General features: G+C 38.0%; 1 protein-coding gene across 2 annotated transcripts; it reads left to right on the forward strand.

Moving 5' to 3' along the window:
* The first annotated feature begins 1,518 nt into the window (after positions 1-1,518).
* On the forward strand, positions 1,519-20,011 carry PNLIP (pancreatic lipase). 2 transcript variants are annotated; one of them, XM_060125975.1, is made up of 12 exons: positions 1,519-1,564; positions 2,800-2,969; positions 3,558-3,680; positions 5,601-5,735; positions 7,991-8,102; positions 9,353-9,472; positions 9,589-9,708; positions 10,226-10,344; positions 12,482-12,611; positions 13,713-13,821; positions 14,951-15,115; positions 19,948-20,011. In XM_060125975.1, exons 1-12 carry the CDS (start codon positions 1,519-1,521, stop codon positions 20,009-20,011), a joined length of 1,413 nt encoding a protein of 470 aa, XP_059981958.1. The 2 variants fall into 2 exon arrangements, with proteins under 2 accessions (XP_059981958.1, XP_059981959.1); XM_060125976.1 differs by having other exon boundaries at positions 2,800-2,954.
* Positions 20,012-20,698: the final 687 nt, after the last annotated feature.

Genomic DNA, 20,698 nt, shown 5'->3' on the forward strand with positions numbered 1-20,698 from the left:
AGTTAAAAATCACAGTTCTTTACTGTGAGATTGTGTAGGCAGTTGTTCCTATAGAAATTATTCAAACTATATTGCTTTTTATATTCATTTCCTCATTTGCTTGTTCCTTCATTCATGGGGGATGTGTTCAGGGCCTGCTTCATGTCAACATGTCTAGATGCTGACGTAAGACAAGGCCTGGAGAATTCCAGCTTTCTCAGAGTTTATGATCTACAACTGATTGTGATGGATGTCAAATGAGGCTAGTTCTGAAGGGAGGTGTTTCTAGAGGAGAGAGGGAAACCAACCTAATCAGAGCTGGAGAAGAGTCCCTAAGGATAGGATTAAATGCTGAGACATGAAGGATTCAGTGGGACTTTGCCACTGCTCCCATCCATGGGATTCCTTCCTTGCAACTTCTGTTCTGATTTTAACATTTCCCTTGCCCAACATTCCTGAATTTTCTTCATACACAAATAATTTTCTCGCTTTTTTTCTGTACCTGTAAACTTTGTCAGGGAACTGAATTCTTTGACCATTTTTGACCTACAAACGTGAAAATTTCATATGATTCGACCTATAGCTGTGATGCTGTCAGGCCAAATGCTCCAGTCTCTTAAATATAGTAGCCTATCCCAGTCTTTTTAAAATTAATTTTAAGCAATGCGATCACCAACTGAAAACATACCAGTTCTTTTCTATCAAATACTTCTCTTCCATATTATATTTCCCAGACCATTTTTTTCCAAGTTGAATTTTGTTTTTCTCTTATGCACAATTTCATTTGGTGATGGGGTCACTGATTTCACCTCTATGTTCTTAGAAGTACCCCCAGTTTATTCTTTCCTCCATGTTATTGTTGAGAAATAAACTAGTCCTATGGACTATCAAAATAAACTGTCAACAGCTTTCCTAAAAGAAATGAACTCTCTTGAAGAAATGCCTCTATTTCACTGTTTTGGAAGGTAAGGCAAGGTTGTACAAAAACTGCATGAGCTGGTAAGCTTTTAGTATTTGTGGTCAAGACTGCTGCTATCAAGTCTATGAAAACAATTTAGTTTCACCCATACCCACAGACCTGCACAGAGAACTGTAAACTAAAAAACGGGCAGACTACAACCTTCACTACAATGAAATTATGGTGATTCTAAGCATTGTATAATCACATTGAAAGAGAACTGTGCTTATCTACCCTTTTCTCATCTTTCCAAAAGTACTGTGGAAAACTTTACCTACTCTATCAATCTTGGTTTATTTATGATTAAAATTAGAAATACATCCTGGGAACCTCCTCTTTTTTCATGCCACTTTTCCATGGAACTGCTCAAAAAGATAAGCTTTGCCTATAAAAGGACCTCTAGGTGCTATCTTGTGGGCAGAACTTGACAGAACTGCCATGGTGAGTCTGGAACATGTTTACCAGGTCTAATTTAGTCGAATTTACCCATTTTCCCTCAGAGGTCTAGCTGAACTTGAATTATCCCAGTCTTTTAAGAACTTACTTAGCCAGACTTAATTATATTTTAAAATTTTATTTAGATGCTGCTAATCTGGACACTTTCGCTGTTGCTGGGAGCAGTAGTAGGTAAGAAAAACTATTTATGTCATGCTGGAAGAGACTTGCTGCTCAATACTTGGAAGAAGGGCTACAACACCTGAATTCCAGCTACTATGAGGATGAGAAGTAGAGCAAGGGGGACAGATCCATGATTAGGAGCACAGCACTGGGAGTAGGGCTGCCAGATAAAAGCTAAGACACCCAGTTAAAGTTGAATTTCAGGTAAAACAAAGAATATGTGACATAGTTATATAAATGATAAAATTTATCATCATAATAAATAAAATGTAAAGTTAAGACAATTTAAATTTATTGTTATTGTTATAATAAAAAATTTATTGTTTATCTGAAACTCAAACTTAACTTGTATTTTCATTTGCTAAATTTAGCAACCCTAGCTCGGAGTCAAGCATAAGCTTTGAACCCTGGTTCCATCAGCCACAACTGTATTTCCCTGAGTAAAATTCTTAACCTCTCTGTGCTTCACTGTCTTCATCTGTGAACTGGGCATATAATGCCACCCCTGTTGTAGGGTAACTGTGAGGTTTAGGTGTGATAAGTCACGTAGATCATCTTGCCCGGCACGTGGCACATATCAAGAATGCAGCGCCCACAACGACTACTCCTCCTATTCCTGCTCCCACTATTAATGGAGACTTTATCCCCCTGGAGAACCCTTCCTTTGTGTTGTTCTTTTATGGGTTAACATTCAAGCACAGAGCTGTGTCAAACCATGGGTTTTCTGTTTGATTATTTGTGGGCAGCTTCTTCATCACAAGAATCCAGGATGCCCCTCAGATATAGGTCAGAGACCTAACTACTCACCCAGGGAGAGACGTAAAGTTTTGGCATTTGCAGGAAACTTAAGCTCTCAACCCAAAGCCCAATGCCAGAAGATGTTTACGAGGAGATAAGCGCCTCATCCCCTACTACCAAGACCTGGGGACACCAGACTGCTCCCTTCTTGGGCACCAAGGGCCCAGAGAAGACATCTGAGTTGAGAGGCTCAAATGAGTCCTAGCATGGGACTGGACAGAGACAGAAGGGGAGTGAGGCGGTCCTACATAGTGGAAATGAGAAGCAGCAGCCTGTCTTTAGCTGGATGTTGTCTGTTGAAGCTGTTTTGTGAGTGTGTATAAAGGAAGGTGTTTGAAGATGTGGAGGAAGAAAATATGCCACAAAATGTAGTTTAACTCATGTATTGTCAGAGAGACCATCAAAAAGAACATCCTGGTGAAACTAACACTTCTGGGTGATTGCAGGAAAAGAAATCTGCTATGAAAGACTTGGTTGCTTCAGTGATGATTCCCCTTGGGCAGGAATTGTAGAAAGACCCCTCAAAATCTTGCCCTGGTCTCCAAAAGATGTCAACACTCGTTTCCTCCTATACACTAACGAGAACCCAGACAACTTTCAAGTAAGAACACTCATGGTTTTCAGAACTAAGTTTCATCTGTTTTATGTAATAAGGATACTGAATTTTGTCTTCTAAAGAGAACAAATCAGACAGTGGAATTTGCACCTCTGCAGACTGTTAGCACAGTGACCGTATTATTTTATATAACTTGTTTATAAAAGGTTTGTTTGGTAATTTGTTTAAAGTATCCATTACTTGATATTATTTTTATTCTACCTCTATGGTACCATTTAATACAATATTCTAAATATGGATATTACATATATATAATCTCTAAGTATTATGTATAACCTCCCAACATACTTTGTATCTATAAAACATGCACACACACGTACATAGCCTTCCTTTGGGTGGAGACAAGTCCCTACCACCAGTATTATAGCAGACATATTACCCCAAGTAGAGCAAATGCAAAAATGTCATGACATCTGGAAAGTATCGACTTGGTGATAATTGCGAATAGCTTGGTTGTAATGAGAGAATCCTTACTCACAAGGATCCCAAGTCCCAGGAGTCTTCTCCCATCTGCCACTTCCCTCCTCGTAACAGTTCTATTTGATATTTTCAGAAACTTGACATTAAACATTTTTCTCCCCCAAATAGAAACTCGTTGCAGATCCATCTACTATCACAGACTCCAATTTCAAAACAAATAGAAAAACTGTCTTTATTATTCATGGATTCATAGACAAGGGAGAAGAAAGCTGGCTGCACAACATTTGCAAGGTGAGACTGTAAATCTCTTAAGGAAAGTTTGTTTCCAGAGTGATAATTAACAACAGAGAAGGCAAGGCCCTACCCAGGCAGGACAGATGCCTGCCACCATGAGGCTGGAGGATCCTCTGACCCCACTGGGCCTGGGGTTCCCAGAGGAGGTCCAGGAGGTGACACGGGGTGGAGGGGACCTGGGACAGTCAGAGCAGCAAGGCTGGCAGGCATTTGGTGGCTCTGGGTAGCGATTATTTAATAACTAATACAGAGATATTTCTAAATTTTAGCAACGGATATTGCCATACTGATGCAACATTTGTTGCATTTTCAATAGCTTTTAGTCTCTTCAATAGGCTTTGATTTCTGTGTGAAGAACTAAGATAACTCATTTTGCCCAAACTAATTATTTTCCCTTGCTACTCTTTTATCTCCTATGGTAGCAATAGCTAAGAAAACTGTGTAGATTTTCATTTCTGGCTTCTGTTGTTTCAGCAGTAGTGATCCTATTTTCTTAAATTTGCCTTTGGCTATGTGCCCTGTGATAATGAAGAATTAAAAGACAGAAAATCAAACAGAATAAATTTTCCAGTAACTGCTAGTGCTTAAGGAACATTGTCATTGATTCATTTCTTCATCAAGATTTTGTGGCCAGCTGTGGCGCAAAGATGCAATCATTTCTTTAGCGGTCTTATTTCAGGCCTGCCTGTGACTCAAGCCAAAGGCTGATCTGAGTTAACTCCAGAGAGTTTCGACTGATCTTGAAGACAGTTAAAATGAAGGGGCTAATTAACTACACAAGTTTAAAAATAATCAGTAAAACCACAACTTGTCTTCGAAAATAATTTATAGATGATGATTATTGGGCTGGGGTAGAAGGGAGGGTAGTAATAGATTTCTATACTACAGTGAAGAAAAAATAAATAAATGATTCTCAGCTCAAAAGGTATGTAGATTTTCAGATATGCGTATACAATTTATTTCTGAGATCCGAAAGCAGATGTGTTTTTCTTGCATTTGACTTGGCTTTGGCATTATAATGGAGGAATGAGTACATTAAATTAGAAGGTTAAATGCAGTAGATTCAAGTTCTGATTCTATCTTTAGCTAACCAGGACACTAGCAAATCGTTTCCCCTCTTTGGATTTTTCTATCTGTAAAATGAAAAAATTGGAGATGGTTTCTAATATTGCTGCATTCTCAAATTCTTCTTGGAAAACAGGTGGGGATATGCATAAATAAACACTCAAATAAATAAAATTCCTGCCAGATCTAGCATTCATGAAACTATCATTGACCCCCATCCAAAAAGGCTTCCAGCAGATATCTGAAAGTTTATATTTTTATGTGAAATAACTTCAGTCATGTACAATAAAACGTGTTCGCACAAAAATTTTGATTAGTATTTCCATCATGGAGAAGCTTATTCATTTGCCTTCAATACCTATATTTAAAGGGTCCTAACATAGTCTTTCATTTATTCTATTATTTAGTAGATATTTACTGAGTGCCTACTATGTGCCAGGAACTTTTCCAGGCACTGAGGGTACAGAAGTGAACAAGACAGGCAATGCCCTGAGGTGCAGTCTAGTAAGGGACAATGTCTTGTGATGTTTATGATGCTCTAATGAGACAACACATTGTACCATATTTTATACACTTTTCCCTGCAACAAATGTCTATACATCTGTTGCTGTAGAAATCCCAAGAATCCAGTTCCCATTATGGCCAAATCTCTAGTTTGGAGCCAATGTTAAGCTTTAAAAAGGATTCCATAACCATAACAGATTAAAAGTTTTGTTTATTGGTTTGGGGTTAAAAAGCGAGCATGATATTGTGTAGGTCAAGGAGGGAATTTATCCTGGTCTTCAAGAGTGTTAATTAGTAATTAGGAAAGATGTTGAATTATTTACTTATTTATTGTGTCTCTTCCATCAGAACCTGTTTAAAGTGGAAAGTGTGAACTGCATCTGTGTGGACTGGAAAAGTGGCTCACGAACTGGGTACACACAAGCCTCACAGAACATCCGGATTGTGGGAGCAGAAGTGGCGTATTTTGTTGACGTTCTTGAGGTAACTACCTCTGGGTTATACAAAAGCCCATGCACATTGCTCTCTGGATTCTCTTCCAGAAAAATTGCTGTATGTATGATAATTGGTAAAGTATTTTTCTACTTAGAGTTGGCATTCTCCTTGATTAAAAAGAAAAATGCAAAAAAAAATCTAGATTTGGGCTTCATCAATATGCCTATTAAGGTGAATAAACTGATTTTTAAGTGCTATTATTCAAGCAACCAGGTAGATTGTTTCTACTGAATTCCATCATTAGTTCTTTTAATTTTACCAGTTATTAAGCCGAGTTGATATGATAATGTCAACCTGAAGATTAAAGTAGAGGTTTTGTTGTTTTTATTTTTTTAAGAGAAGCACAATGATGACAAGCTAACCTGATTTGGTAACTAAAAACTTAGAAAATGTTAAACCTGAAAGTGCTTAAGTAATTGCTTTCATTATTCTTTTCTTTTATTCTTTTTTAATTTTTTTCTTTTTCTTTTTTCTTTGTAAATTGAAGTATAGTTGACACACAATATTCTATTAGTTTCAGGTGCCAAAATATGTATTGCAATGTCTGGTTTGTGGAGCTGGCAGATCAGTTATTGATTAAGTTCACCATCTTACTTGAGTGCAGTTTGTGACGCCCCAAAACAATTACAATAGTAATATCAAAGGTCACTGGGCTTCCCTGATGGCGCAGTGGTTGAGAGTCCGCCTGCCAATGCAGGGCACATGGGTTCGTGAAGATCCCACATGCCGCGGAGCGGCTAGGCCCGTGAGCCATGGCCGCTGAGCCTGCGCGTCCGGAGCCTGTGCTCTGCAACGGGAGAGGCCACAGCAGTGAGAGGCCGCATACCGCAAAAAAAAAAAAAAAAAAGTCACTGATCACCATGAGAAATATTATAATAATGAAAAAGTTTAAAATATTGAGAGAATTACCAAAATGTAACACAGAGACCCAAAGTGAACAAATACTGTTGGAAAAATGGTGCCGATAGACTTGCTCAATGCAGTGTTGCCACAAACCTTCAGTTTGCAAAAAACATAATATCTGTGAAGCACAGTAAAGCAAAGCATAATAAAACATGGTATGTCTGTACCACATCTTCTTTATCTACTCATCTATTGACAGACACTTAGGTTTTTTCCATTGCTTGGCTATTGTAAACAATTCTGCAATAAACATAAGGGTGCATATATCCTTTGGAATTCATGTTTTCATTTTCTTCAGAAAAATAACCAGCAGTGGAATTGCTGGACCATATGGAAGTTCTATTTCTAATTTTTTGAAGAACCTCCCTACTGTTTTCCACAGTAGCTCTACCAAGTTACATTCCTACCAATAGTACATGAGGGTTCACTTTTCTCCACATCCTCGCCAATGCTTATTATCTGTTGTCTTTTAGATGATGGCCATTCTGACAAGTGGGAGGTGGTACCTCATTGTGCTTTTGATTTGCTCTTCCCTGGTGATTAGTGATGTTGAGCATCTTTTCATATGTCTGTTGGCCATCTGTATGTCTGACTTGGAAAAATGTCTATTCAGGTTCTCGCCTCATTTTTTAAATCAGATTATGTTTTTTTATATTGAGTTACGTGAGTTCCTTGTCCACTCTGAATATTAAACTCTTACCAAATATATAATTTGCAAATATCTTCTCCCGTTTAGTAGGTCGCCTTTTTGTTTTGCTGATGGTTTCCCTCACTGTGCGAAAGCTTTTTGGTTTGAGGTAGTTCCGTTTGTTTATTTTTGCTTTTGTTTCCTTTGCGTGAGGAGACAGATCCAAAACCTATGGCTAAGATGGATGTCAAAGAATATACTGTCTATGCTTCTTCCTGGAGTTTTATGGTTTCGGGTCTTACATTTAAGTCTTGAATACATTTTGAGTTTATTTTTGTATATAGTGTAAGAAAGTGGTCCAGTTTTATTCTTTTGCATGTAGCTCTCAAGTTTTCACAACACCATTTATTGAAGAATAATCATTACTTTCTAATCCAAATACTGTTTCACCACCTCTGGGTAACAAGTCCTGATATCCATCAAGAGTCCCCTCTACGTAGTAGAACAATAAAAGAGAACACTACTTCCACCAGTTTAAACATTACACCATCGCCATTTCTTGTGATAAATGAAAAGAAAAATCCATGAAAATTGACTGCTTTAAAGGAGAAGCTTCTCTTCTTAAAAATTGAGTTTTCAGAGCGTTCTCTTTTCTGCCCATCGTGAATTTTGCTAGTTTGAAAACATTCTGAAGAAGTTTTCTTTCCAACAGTCGTCACTTGGATACTCACCTTCGAAGGTCCACGTCATTGGCCACAGTCTAGGTGCCCACGCTGCTGGCGAGTCAGGAAGGAGGACAAATGGGACCATTGGACGTATCACAGGTTGGTCAAAGCTGCAAAGTTGGACTAAATGAAGCCTATACGGGGTCTAAAAGGACAGAAATTTGGCACAGACCTGCTTTTACCTGAGGAGACAAGTTTTCACATTTTCCGAATTAGATCACATGATCAGAGAAATCGGTGCGTTCTGAGACCTTATGAATTTGTTATTAATACCAACCTTTAGTCTACAGAGCCCTGTTTAACATATAAATACTGCATGTGACTAAAATGTGAATTAAGAACATCTGGATGTCTTATTCATATCTATTTTCCCTTCGTCGGGTATTCACAAAGGATGAGTTTGGTGAATAGAAGAAATGGCATAAATAATAGAAGCAATAGAATTAAACCCAAAGAGCTCAAAAATGTATCATTAATTATATTCTGCTTCATAGCAATTGATAATTAGTCCAGTCCTCATGAACCACAACCTGAGAGTGGTGGGGACAGATAGTCTGTGTGTCCTGGGCTGCCTGGGCTACATGCTGCTAATTAGATAAAAAATATGATTTTACAAATTTCAGACTGGTTGCCTTTAGCCAATGGAGTCATATGTTGGATACCCAGGTCCTACAACAACCTTGTAACTTTATAAGAAAGACTTTGCTATCCTGGATCTGAGAAGTGACTATTTCAGGAAATGATTACTTTATTCTTGCATCTTCGCTTCTTTATGTTCTTCCCAAATCCCCTGTCTCCGACCCCCTGATTCTCTTTTTTAATACTTTCGATAAGTTGGTTACATTTGCATCTGTGGGGGTGTCTGGGATATCTCTTTAACTTGCTGGAGAGAACATTCTTTCTCATAGTCCATAAATGCTTATGAGAGCCTGCTCAGTCAGGCACTTGCCAAGCTGTGGTCGCAGTGACTGTGAAAGCCAAGATCCTTGCCCTCACAGGACTTTATAGTATAGGTGGAACTCTTTTAGCTTGAAAATCTCTTAGGAGTCCAGTGTTTCCCAGAGTCTGGCTCTTCTGTTGTAACTGTGCTATTGACAGGGATTGTCCCAATGACTTAAGCATCCGTAAGTAGGGCCAAATTCCATGGTTTGAGGAAAATTCACTTTAATGCAAATAGTAAATTAGACACAGATTTCCCTTAGAAATTGGTAAGATAGGGAAGAACCAGCTTATTTCTTTGCACGCATTACTCATGATTACCACCAAAGCTGCACTCAGGTCTCTAAAGAGAAAGGTGAACATGCATGTCCACTGATAGACACTGACATGACGCATCCTATCTATTTTAGGGTTGGATCCAGCAGAACCGTGCTTTGAGGGCACACCTGAATTAGTCCGATTGGACCCCAGTGATGCCCAATTTGTGGATGTAATTCACACAGACGCTGCCCCCATAATCCCCAACCTGGGTGAGTTCCTCAATTTGTCCCCCTGGAGTGTTTTTTGAGTCTATACATAAGAGTGTTTTAGAGTGTTTTGAGTCTTTACATTAACATCAACTTTCCCATATTTTAAAATTCCTCAGGTTTTGGAATGAGCCAAGTTGTGGGCCACCTAGATTTCTTTCCAAATGGAGGAAAGGAAATGCCCGGATGTAAGAAGAATGCTCTCTCTCAGATTGTTGACATAGATGGGATCTGGGAAGGTACAACGATTATGTATATGAAGAGATTTTCTTGGGGGCGGGGTGTGAATCTGTGTTTCCTTTTGATAAACTTGCTAAATATTTTGGTATTGTACAGGTCTCACATTTTCTATAACAAAGAACTTTTAGTTGTATCCCCAAGATACAGGTTTTCACTGGCGGAGGTGGACATGAGAAGACTATAGGAAAGAAAGTGTATTTGTAGTCAACTTTTCAAGGATCTAATTCAGGGAATTCACTACTCAGTCATACCTATCCCTTACAGACCAATCTTTTCCTCCTAGAGTTATTTTTCCATTTCATTTAGCTATGACATAACTATTATAATCTTAAACAGATTATATTAAATTCTGCTTGCATCTCAAATCATAACTACCCTTCATAAATGATTTTGTTCTGTGACTGCCATGAGTTCACACTAATTAGAAAAATCTATTCAACAACTGTATTCTGACCATGGCATTAACTTGGAAAAATAAAATCTGTCACTGATGTGTAATCATGTCTGATTTTAAAGGAACACGCAACTTTGCGGCCTGTAATCACTTAAGAAGCTACAAGTATTATGCTGATAGCATCCTCAACCCTGATGGCTTTGCTGGATTTCCTTGTGCCTCTTACAGCGTTTTCAGTGCAGTAAGTAGATTCTATCTTGCACCTAAAGAATTTTGTGACCATCGCTTCTCATGACCAGTGTGGTTCACTATACATGACATGCATTCAGTGAATGTTACTATATGACTGCCACATGATTTATACTTTCAATAATACATGTTTATTTTAATAGTGATAAAGCATTGGAGAACTTTGGAGAAATGCGCTTGTAAACTGAAATATCCCAAATCTACCTTGCTCTCTATCACTTCTGTATGTGTCAGCTAAATGTTCACACTTGGTTTGGAAATAATTCTAAGTGCAAAAATTGTCTATGGAAATCTGATCTATGGTTGCAGGATGCTGATGAACATGAACAACTTGTTTTAAATGTTAACCTTATAAAGGTATATGATTATGGGCATGTGGACATTTCTGTGCAGTCTCATAATTGCCAAGATTTTTTTTTGAGTGTCCATCTTTTTTTTGGTATTCTCTAAATATCTAAGTTGGGATCCTTAAATCTGATCTTGAATATGACATATCAATTGCCTGGCTTTTTTTTTACTATTGCTTTTCCTTTCACAATAATTTTTTTTCAAATAAAAATGTATACCCTATGTTATTTAATATGTAAATTTTCAAGTAACGTGCTAGGTGAAATTATAATTATCAAGTAGATATACTTTAGCAGTGAAGAGACAGGATCTGATTCCTGGTTCTACCATTAAATAGTTGAATGATTCGGGGCAAAATACTTAACTTCTCTAAGGCACTTCCTTCATTTCAAAATGTAAATAAAATGGTAGATTCCATAGATTTGGTGGGAGGATTTAATAAGATAACATGTTTTAATTGCTTAGCCCAGAACCTAAAATATAATAATTAGCGTTCAACAAATGTTAGCTATTATGTGTAGGGGAGAGGGGCTGGGTGCATATTCTATTCACAATGTAGCTTGCATATGCAACGAGAATGCCCCCCCTTCTTTGGTCTAACTTTATTTTTATTTTCTTCCCAAATCCGTATTTTCTAGGTAATGGGGAAAACAAACAAACACAGAAGCTTTAGGTTTCATCCAGTTAAAATTTAATCTGATTCAATAATATAAACAGTCCTTTTAAGTGATGCTCAGACACTTTTATAGGAAAACAATTCTCAGTTTTGCAGATTTCTCAGCCTTTGGACCACCTCTCTCCAAGCTGGTATTGGGCAAGGTGATCATGGTGGTGGTGGTCAGTGTGTGTGTGGAGCGCAGAGAGGAGGCTTGGGGGTCCGCCTTCTTGACGGGCTCATAGCTGTCATCTGCAGGTGATGTCTGGGCATGTCCAAGCTACTGGCTTGGGCAATGCTCTCAGAGAGCTTTGGCCATTTCTTCCTGGCTGGCTCAGTTTCCCTTAGCTTTTGCTGAATGCGGACCCTGAGATTCAGCCCATTCCCCATCTGGTCCACTGATTCAGGAGTTCACCACTTTCCTCTACTGTGGGGCAGCCTTGCCCTTTCATAGCAGGAATTTTTATGTCCATCTGCCTCCGCCTCTGTTCATCCCCCTCCTTCTCTTCTCCTTGCAGTTTCTTGGCCCACGAAAAAAGGACATTTTCCTATATGATATCCATCTTCTCCAGACCTCATGGCTAAGCCTGACTGACCAACTAGAGCATCTTCCCTTCACACTGGGAGAATTCTGAGATCTGAATCTTCCAGACTTGATATGCTAAGTGGGAGCTAGAGAAAATTGAGAAAAGCTTGACTTTTAAGTCTATTGTCCTCCCAGTGAGTCCTATTTTGTGAGCCAGAAGCTGATTATCACCTCCTGCTCTTTCTTTTGCAATTTTTCTAAAATAAATTCTAACCACCTAAAGGCAGATGGGTGTCTTGGGGCAACCGGAACAACTTAGAGAGGCAAAAGAGAAAGGATTAAAATGTAAATAAATAAATAAATTCTCTTAGTTAATTTTTATAATATTTATGCTAGTGTCATGTTATTTAATAGTGAAATTGCTGACTTATCATTGTAAATAATGAGACATTTTTAACCTTTGTTGAGATACTGTTAAAGTCTTCTTTTACTATCAGAAGACGATTGGCTTTAAAATATTTGAAAATTCAACACGTGGAATAAGATGGTACACTTTTAAAAAAAGAGCCTCCTCATTCATCATTTGTTTATTCTCCTTAGAACAAGTGCTTCCCCTGTCCAAGTGAAGGCTGCCCGCAGATGGGTCATTATGCTGATAAATTTCCTGGGAAAACCAAAGAAGTGGGCCAGATATTTTATCTAAACACCGGTGATGCCAGCAATTTTGCCCGTAAGCCCCTATTTTATTTGTCTTAAATTCTCAATACTATGTATCTTATCACATCCAGTGGAAATATGTGAAATTGCTTTTCTGTACAAAAGTTTTAAACACTCCTCCCCAAAATGGAAAAACACATCAATGCCATGCTCAATGTGAACATGCTAATTTGGGTGGCAGAACAGAGTTTAGGGCCTGAATTATCAATGATGCAAAAATAAATTTCTTCACAGTTGATTCTGGTACCGAATTCAGGAGGCTTCTTCTGCTCTAGCCTCTTCATACGCTATTAAAAGTTTCACTGTGCAAAATTCTGAGGTTTTTAGAAGCAGAAAAGCAACCCAGGAGAGAGATGGCAGAGGTTGTGGGAGTGGAAAGGAGGTGACAGATTCAAGAGATATTAGGATTGTAGACTCCATGTGTGATGGGAATCAGCGAATGCAGGAATGGTGAGACTTGGGGACAGACCCTGGGTTTCTTTTCTGGGTAACAGAGGAGGAAAACTATTTGGATGGGAGTCAGGGTTATTAGCTGCATTGTAAAAACTAAAGCTAAATTTTATCCCCTTCCCAGTTTGGCCCAGGCTAGCTCTAAATGGCAAAAAAATTGTAGTTCACTATTGACTAGTACCATAAAATGGTTACCATAAATTAATACAATTCCAATGGTGATGAAAAGTTGAATTATAGAATGTTAAAGATAAATATAGATTATTTAGACAAAAAGATGACAGTACTCTAAAATTTTGTGATCTGTAAAAATGAAATAAACTGATGAAAATACCACACTATTATTTTTCCATTATCTTTTAACATAAAGTTCTTATAATGTTCAAGAATAAATTGTTAGGTTAAAAAAATTGAAAACAAAATATATAACTTAGTCCCTTGGCTTGAAATCTTTTGACTTTGGAAAGGGTCTGTGTTCCTCCCCTCCCCCAATGTCTGCCCTCTGAACATTTAGTTAAAGGAATATCCATCACTATTTGATTAGAAGAACTACCAAAACCATACAAAAATTATTCAAAATTCAGCAGTAGTGGAATCCAAGTTAGCCTGTTTCCAGAATAATTTTCCTAAAAGCTGATAGTTTGCAAATATTTCCCCCTTGCAGGTTGGAGGTATAAGGTGGCTGTCACACTGTCTGGAAAGAAGGTTAGAGGACACATACTGGTTTCTTTGTTTGGAGATAGAGGAAACTCTAAGCAGTATGAAATTTTCAAGTGAGTAAACTACTACTCCAAGCTCCTTCAGTGTTGGAATACTTCACACATACAATGTATGTCATGGACATAAGAGTTTATTCATTACTATATGGGAATATAGGGAAGGAAAGGATTTTTCCCTTTACCTTTCTTGGCTCTTTGGCTGGTCTGGTAATCAAATTAACATAGGACAGATTAACAGGGGAAAAAACTAATTTAATTATGTACATATGGGGGTCCCAGAAGAATATGAGACCCACAGGCAGTGAGACAATTGAGGCTTATATGCCATTCTGAGCTAAGGAGAAGGGACAGGGGTCTGGGACTTCAAAGGGGAGAAAGACGATCCACAGTAAGATGGGAAGAACAAAGGTTTGGTGCACAAAAGTTTGCCATGACAGGCAGAGACAACAGGACACGGAGAGGAATTTGATCTCCAGGCCCAGCTGAGCTCCCCGCCAGCCTAGCACACCTAACCCATATTCCTTGTAGCTATCTCAGGTGATAGTTCCCTTCCTGAACCAGGCCTTCTATCTAAATTCTTTTAGGCAGTTAAGGGAGAGGTAAAAGTTATCCTTGAGTCTGCTGGGTCTTGATTTCCTTCAGCTCGAAATAGTCCACCTGCCAAAGTGGCACATTCTGGGGAGACTTGTTCTGAACCCCTTCAGAAGTACAGTACTGCCATGTGTCATTAAAGGGAAGAGATTATTTCACCCTTGTACCTTAATACATTTTAGAACTCTGTTTCTAAATTTTTTCTCTGCTATTTCCTGAGAAAACCACAGATGTTTATTTTGATGCATGATTTATAATCACTAAATAATTATTCTACCCACAAAACAACTGGAAAAGGATGATATAATGATGTCATCATTTATTAAATTGTGGGAGGATTGTGACTATAACATGTTTGAAGTTTTATGAAAATAAGGATGACTTCAAAGTAGTATGAAATATTGATGGCAAATGAACTACCACTGAGTTGGCATACATGTCTACACTTATTTAACCATTAGATTCACAAATGTACTATCAATCATCTTACTAGACATACATTGTTAACTGCTTTTAGAAACATATATGTGTATATTTATATGTATGTTTATGTATATTCATGTATGTTTTTATTAACTTCTTCATTCCCAAGGGGCATTCTCCAACCAGACAGTACTCATTCCAATGAATTTGACTCAGATGTGGAAGTTGGAGATGTGCAGAAGGTTAAATTTATTTGGTACAATAACGTGATCAACCCAACTCGACCCAGAGTGGGAGCATCCAAGATCAGTGTGGAACGCAATGATGGAAAAGTGTAAGTAATAAAAATCCAAAGAGATTTGAATCATTGAGTCACGTTTATAATTCTACTCCCATTGAAAGACAACTTTAAGTCACCTACAGTGGTTCTCCTATATCTCAGTCACCACTGCTTCCTAATACCTTTTGTTTCTTTAGAAGAAAGTGTACATCTTTAGGAAAACAACTTTGATAGATTTGTAGCTGACTGTTGTATGATCGGATACAAGTGTTAGAATGAGAATCTGGCTTCACAATCCTAAGGTGAAAAGAAAGAGTTCATTTAGCAGCTGTGCCTTGTGCTATGTGTGTGCGTAATATGTGTATCTTCCCCAAGCTTCCTGGGCTCACCAAATTGCCACTTAAATTACCGAGAAAACACTTAACTTATCAAGGAATACAAATAGATTGTCCTGTGTCATTAGTCCTTTTAGTGAAGACAAAGGTCAACTCTTGGTTCTAATCAAGACCAAAGTGTGTGTGAACCAACGGATATTTACCAGAGTGAACTACCAGAAGCAATGAGGTGATGATGATGATGATAATCATAACAATACCAATATCAGCCCAAGTGTTTTGAGTATAAAGCCAAATTCTGAGGCACGGTGCTATGCTGCTTCTGCCGTCATATCGTTCAGTCCTCATGTAAGTCCAGTGTGGAGACTTCTGCTTCTGGCAAAGATGGAGTAACAAGAGCCCAGATTTACCTTCCCAACTGAAACAAACAAAGATTCAGACAAAATATAATCAAACCACAGTTTTCAAGACTCTGAACATTAGGCAACAAAGGAAAGTGATCTCTGAGAGATAAGAAACAAAAAGGTAGAGTCTTCAAATTGTCCCGGCTTACTGCCTTGACAGAGTCTCCAGGATGTCACACAAAGAGGAAAAATTCAGGCAGAACCCAGTAAACTACCTGAGTTGAAGAAACAGAACTAAGAATCCAAAAAATCCAAGGCAACTGGACTTCACGGGACAGAGGACCAGAGAGGAGAGAGCTACAGAGAGGAAATCTCAGGGAGCTGGGCAATTTCCTTAAACATTCAGCAGAGGACTGATCAGCACATATATATGAGGAAACTAGCCAAGGTCTGTGAAGTATCCACCTGAAAGGATTAGAGAGAATAGTACCCAGTACTCTTGCAGGGCTGGGAACAGTACTTGTTTCCTCCAACCAGACCAGAAAAGCTCATAATTCAGGAAATGTTGGGTAGAGTATTTAAGAAGGTCTTCCCTCAGTAGCAGGAAAAAAAATTAGCCTAGAATTAGCAAGACCTGAAAGGATCAAACTGTTTCCAGATAACTGCACCCCAGAACAGAGCTCAAGAAAATTTATAGGAATACAAAATTATCCAGCAGTTAACAGGCTAAAATCCACAATATATGACATTAAATGAAAGTTTTCCATGTATATAAAGAAGCAGGAAAACACAACCTATAATGAGAAAATCAATCAATTGAAACCAAACCAGAGCCGACACAACTGTTAGAATAGCAGACATAGATTCAAACAGTTAGTAAACCTGTATTCCATTGGTTTAAAAAGGTCAGTAGAGGTATGGCCTATATATAGAAAAAAGGCCCAAGTTGAGTTTCTAGAGATGAGAACTACAATATCTGAAATGAAAGAGCAGATTAGACATTGTGAGAGAAAAGATTAGTGGAGTTGAAGAGGTAATAGAAAGTATCCAAAATGAAACAAAGAGAGAAAAAAAATTTCTGATGAAAAGAATATCAGTGATCTGTGAAATAACAAGAAGTCTAATATAGTTCTCATTGAAGACTCCAAAGGAGGAAGGAGAGAAATATATATTTGAAGAAATAATGGCTTCAAAAATTTCAAACATAGTGAAAACTGTAAACATATAGATCCAAGTGATACCACAAAAAAAATGAAGAAAACTATGCCAACACATGTGAAAATCAAACTGCTCGAAACCAGTTATAAAGAAGAAAACTTAAAAGCAGCCAGAGAAAAAACACACATTACCTACAGAGGAATAAAGATAACAATTACAGGCAGATTCCACATCAAAAACAATGCAAGTGAGAAAACAGTGGAACAACATCTTTAAAGTACTGAAAGGAAAAAACCGTTAACCTAGAATTCTATATCCACAAAAGTATCTTTCAAAGAAAAAGATGAAATAAAGACTCTTCAAACATATCAAAGCTGAAAGAATTCATCACCAACCCATCAACACCATGAGAGATGTTAAAGGAAAGTCTTCAGAGAAAGGAAAGTTATACTGGTTGTAAAAGAATCTACAGAAAGGCGTTAAGAGCGTAGGGGATAGTAACTACGTTGGGAAACGTATGAGATTTTAAAATATGGTTATTTAAGTCTTTAAAAATAATTGACAGTTTAAAAAGTAATGGCAATATTTGGGGGAGGGGCTGTTATAACGTGTATAAGTAAAATATATGAGAACAATGCCATCAGGCATTAGGTAGGAGGGAGAAATGGAAACACACTCTTATCATGTTCTTATACCATATGTAAATTAAAATATTACCACTTGAAGGTAAAATGTGATGTTAAAAATATATGGTATAAATTCTAAAGCAACCACTAAAATGGTAAAACAAAGAACTATAGCTAATAAGCCAAAAAAAGGAGATTAAATGGAATTTTTTAAGGCATAAAAAGGGGGAAAAACAGCATAGGGAACAACTTGCAAGATAATAACCGTATCAATAAATGTATTAAATTAAAATATGACAATTAGAAGGCAGAGATTGTTTAACTGGATTTTAAAAACTCAATACACAACCGTATGCTACCTACATGAAATGTACTTTAAATATAAAGACACAAATAGATTAGAAGCGAAAGAACAGAAAATGGTATTCTATTAATTATTAGGGAAATGCAAATTAAAACCACAATGAGATACCAACATAAACTTATTTAAATGGCTAAAATTTAAAAGATTGACAATATCAAGCACTGGTGAGGATGTGAAGAAACTTGAATTCTCATATAACTGTTGATGGGAATGTAAAACGATGCAACCACTTTGGAAAACTCTTTCATAGTTTCCTAAAAGGCCAAACATACACCTACCTAAAATTCAGCCGTGTTTCTCTTTTATGTATTTACCCAAGAGAAAAGAAAGCATATATTTATACAAAGATTTGTACATAAATATTCATATTACCTTTTATTGCAATAGTCAAAATCTGGAAATAACCGAAAGTCCACCAACAAGGGAATGGATAAACAAATTGTGGTCTTCTGTACAATGGAATACTACTCAGCAGTGAAAAGGAACAAACTAGTGATACATGCAGCAACATAGATGAATCTCAAAATAATTATACTGAACAAAATTATACTGAATGAAAGAAGCTAAACAAGAGTGCATACACCTTTGATTCCATTCATATAAAATTTTACACAATTCAAAGTAGTCTATAACGACAGTAGGCCAGTGGTTGCCTGGGGAAAGGGAAGATGGAAAGGGATGGGAAGGAGAGATTACAAAGGATAAGAGGAAAATTTTGGAATAATGGATATGTTTACTCTCTTGATTGTGGTGATGGGAAATATGTACTGTTATTAGCCCCATTTTACAGATAATTCAGTGAAAGCTCAATGCCAGAATTCATGTGCAGGAAATCTGACTTCAGCAAATCCTTAACTACCACAATGGAAATTCAGATCACCTTTATTTATATATACTGTGTGCCCTTCACTTCTTGTGACCCTTTTCAATATTAGGGGTTTTTTTGATGGTGTATCTTAATTTATTATATTCTAATGGGAAAAATGAAGAACAACATTAACTTACGGATTGCCATCAAATGAGAGGGAGCTTTTAGTCAAAGTCCTTCACTAATTTGCACTGAGTTTCATCTTGTCCAATATTTTTCTTATTTTTTTCTTTTTTAAAATATTTATTTATTTTAACATCTTTATTGGAGTGTAATTGCTTTACCTTGTTGTTTTAGTTTCTGCTGCATAACAAAGTGAATCAGCTATACGTATACATATATCCCCATATCCCCTCCCTCTTGCATCTCCCTCCCACCCTACCTATCCCACCCGTCTAGGGGGACACAGAGCACCGAGCTGATCTCCCTGTGCTATGCAGCTGCTTCCCACTAGCTAGCTATTTTACATTTGGTAGTGTAGATATGTCCATGCTACTCTCTCTTTGTCCCAGCTTACCCTTCCCCCTCCCCATGTCCTCAAGTCCGTTCTCTACGTCTGCATCTTTGTTCCTGTCCTGCCCCTAACCTTTCTTTAATTTGCTATTTGCACATCGGCTAGCCATTAGATTACAGAGAAGAAAATGAAGATGAAGAGAAAAGAGCATTTTTCTGAGCATTTTTTATGTGCCAGGCACTTTATATATGCTTCTGTATCTTATTAAAGAACGTTAGCTCCAAAGCCTCCTAAGTATTGCTCAGTCTTAATGAGTAAATTAGTCATTCAATTCAATACTGAATTAAAATAAGAATGCCTAGCCACTGTAACACCAGGACCTCAGGATCTTTACTCTGGCTGATTTCTTGTCATGCCGCTGACCCTACTCTTCCTCAGGTGCATTCACTGACGGTGTGCCGTGTTTAGTAGGTGCTTTGGGGATGTGACAGATGGACCCTCCGTGTCCTCTGGCGTGTCCAATGATACCTCTTCTTTCTGCTATTGCATAGCCATGGGATAAAATTAGAAAGGAAAATGCAGTCCTTTATACCCAAGAGGTATTCACTCGGCCAGTGTCTAGTTTGGGGCACAGAGTGTGCCACTCACTCAGCCCGAGGGGAAGGAAGTGGCTGTCATCAAACTCCACACACCAACTGTGTGTCAGGAAGAGCTGACTTTTTGTTTTCTCTCCCCAGGTTCAACTTCTGTAGCCAAGAAACTGTGAGGGAAGATATTCTGCTTACCCTCACCCTGTGTTAGGAGCTGCTGACATGTGAACACTGAATCTTACTGCTAATAAAATCTAGTGGTGAAGCACTACATTCCTTTCTTTGCCATCATGTCCATTATTTCCAATGAAATGTTTGGATAATGTGATTAAGTTCCAATATTTGGAGGTGGTCTGAAAAACCACAAATGACTGTTGAATTTTGCTACATGTTACCTGGCATTTGAACTTGGGAATATTGTTTACTTGATACTGACGTCATGCCCATTACTATTACTGATGTCATTCTGATCACTTAAGGCAGGCTTCCAGGTCCAATGTGACCCTCCTGATGGTGGTGGGCACACATGATAAGTCCCCACCTTTGCCACTTTTTCCATCGTCTTTAATCGACATCTCAGGAGGACTGACACATAGGGAGTCTCCAGTTCTAATCTGAACTTTTCTCTTTCAAATCCTTGGCCATGTCTATTTCTGTGTCTGTGTCAGTTGGGCCCTCTGAGAATCAGACGCCAGGGAAATGTCTGTGATGGATGAAAGAGGAGAGAGCAGGAGTAGGCAGGAGAAACTTCAGACCTCAGTGCAGGTCTAACATCCATGAGAGGGGAAAGGAAGGAAAGATTGGGTGGGAAGAGCCCCAGCCCTCAGCAAATGTCTGAGAAAGTCTTGGCCAAGTCGATGGGGAGTCCCCAAGGGAAGGTGATCCTTGGCAGGAATCC

The sequence above is a fragment of the Lagenorhynchus albirostris genome, chromosome 16 (genome assembly GCF_949774975.1).
Source record: "Lagenorhynchus albirostris chromosome 16, mLagAlb1.1, whole genome shotgun sequence".
NCBI lineage: Eukaryota > Metazoa > Chordata > Mammalia > Artiodactyla > Delphinidae > Lagenorhynchus > Lagenorhynchus albirostris.